The 2,041-nt window shown below is 50.0% G+C and overlaps 1 protein-coding gene across 1 annotated transcript in view; it reads left to right on the top strand.

Annotated features, from left to right (window-relative positions):
- LOC102673045 (glucose dehydrogenase [FAD, quinone]-like) overlaps positions 1–1,715 on the top strand; it is a gene marked incomplete at its 5' end in the record, with an annotated part of 2,468 nt that extends 753 nt beyond the window's left edge. The window contains 7 exon segments of the mRNA XM_031510662.1: positions 1–51; positions 111–205; positions 275–539; positions 599–855; positions 857–1,062; positions 1,178–1,548; positions 1,608–1,715. The exon segment at positions 1–51 is cut by the window's left edge and continues 6 nt beyond it. Of these exon segments, the coding sequence (XP_031366522.1) occupies positions 1–51; positions 111–205; positions 275–539; positions 599–855; positions 857–1,062; positions 1,178–1,548; positions 1,608–1,694 (1,332 nt within the window).
- Positions 1,716–2,041: the final 326 nt, after the last annotated feature.

Here is a 2,041-nt window from a genome sequence, read left to right as displayed (position 1 = left end):
GATTACGAGAAATGGGTCCAACAGGGCGCCCTCGGTTGGAGCTGGGACGAAGTACGAACCCTACGTTCCTCCCCATCCTGCAACCCTTCTCACTCGCCACCTGTTTCCAGGTCATGCCGTATTACCTGAAATCCGAGAACAACACCGAACTGCACAGAGTCGGCACGAAGTACCATCGGAACGGAGGAGTGATGAACGTGGAAAGGTACGAGAAAGTTTTGTGATCTAACCAACCTTCTGACAAATTTTTGGAAAATAATAAATATTTCGACAGATTCCCTTACCAGCCCCCTTTCGCTTGGGAAATCCTGAGAGCGGCCGAGGAGGCGGGTTTCGGCATTTCCGAGGATTTGTCAGGGGATAAGATCAACGGTTTCACGATAGCCCAAACCATAAGCAAGAACGGGGTACGAGTGAGCAGCGCCAGAGCGTTCATCACGCCGTTCGAGCACCGTAAGAACCTTCACGTGATCGTGAACGCGACCGTGACCAGGGTGAGAACGCTGAACAAGAGGGCGACGGGCGTGGACGTGTTGGTGGTAAGTCGATCGAATCGAGAGACTCGTTCAGAGATTCGACTCATCCCGTTTCTATTCAGAACGGGAGGAAGAGGATCGTGTTCGCGAAACGGGAGGTGGTCTTGTCCGCCGGCACGATAAACACGCCCCAGTTGCTCATGCTGTCGGGCATAGGGCCCAAGGAGCACCTTCGATCCATGGGAATCCCCGTGGTGGTCGATTCGCCGGGGGTCGGCGAGAATCTTCACAATCACCAGTCGTTCGGCCTCGACTACTCGTTGGCCGAGGAATTTTACCCGACCTTCAACCAGACCAACGTTGACCAGTACCTGTACAATCNCGGGGCCGCTCTCGAGCACGGGCCTGGCGCAAGTGACGGGCATCTGGCACTCCAATTTCACCACCCCCGACGACCCCGATATCCAGATATTCTTCGCCGGTTATCAAGCGATTTGCAGCCCGAAGTCGAAGATCGCCGATCTCTCGGCTCACGACAAACAGGCGGTGAGAATGTCGGCGTTGAATCTTCAGCCTACGAGCAAAGGTTAGAATAGAAACATCTCTCTTCTCTCTTTCTCCTCTAATCGTTGATTCTTCAGCCTACGAGCAGATGTTAGATAGATTCCTTCTCTCTTTCTCTTCTAATCGAATCGCGTCAGGTCGCATCACGTTGAAGAGCAAGGATCCGCTGGAGCCGCCGATAATCTGGAGCAACGACTTGGGCACCCATCACGATCGCAGCGTGATGATCCAGGCGATCCGGGTGGTGCAGAGGCTGGTGAACACCACGACCATGAGGAATCTCGGGGTCGAGTTTCAAAGGATCGATCTACCGCAGTGCGACAACTTGGTGGAGGACAGCGACGATTATTGGAACTGCGTGATACAGTACAACACGAGGGCGGAAAATCACCAGACGGGCACGGCCAAGATGGGCCCCGCCTCCGATCGCATGGCGGTCGTATCGCCCAGGCTCAAGGTGCACGGTGTCAGGGGACTGAGGATCGCCGACGCCTCTGTTCAGCCGCAAGTAAGTCCATCTTTTTAATTTATTCCGATTCGAGTCGATAATTTGTTTCGTTCCTACAGGTGATCTCGGGCAATCCCGTTGCCTCGGTCAACATGGTCGGCGAGAGAGCGGCAGACTTCATCAAGGAGGACTGGGGAGAGTATTAGATGTCTCGATTAGATTGATGTAATCCGTAATTATCAAATGGTTATTTTACTTGACTTTGCACCTGTACTTATGTTATAAAGCTGCATATATATATAATTATTCTTATTGTGAGATAGGGGTCTATTTATTTTCCTTACGCGTTCCAAGTATCGAAAAAGGGAAGAACATTATTTATTCCGATTCGTGGCAATTCAACTGCTCGAGGAACTTCCATATAACGCTATATATATATATGTAATTATTCTTATTCTGAGATAGGGGTTATGGAATGTTAGTAACCCTATATATATATATATATATAATTATTTTTATTCTGAAATAAGGGTCTACTATTTTTCTTCTCATT

This window comes from Apis dorsata, unplaced genomic scaffold, assembly GCF_000469605.1.
Source record: "Apis dorsata unplaced genomic scaffold, Apis dorsata 1.3 scaffold_28, whole genome shotgun sequence".
In the NCBI taxonomy this organism is placed as follows: domain Eukaryota; kingdom Metazoa; phylum Arthropoda; class Insecta; order Hymenoptera; family Apidae; genus Apis; species Apis dorsata.
The sequence above is the reverse complement of the archived record's forward strand: the minus strand, read 5'-3'. Positions and strand labels throughout refer to the sequence as shown.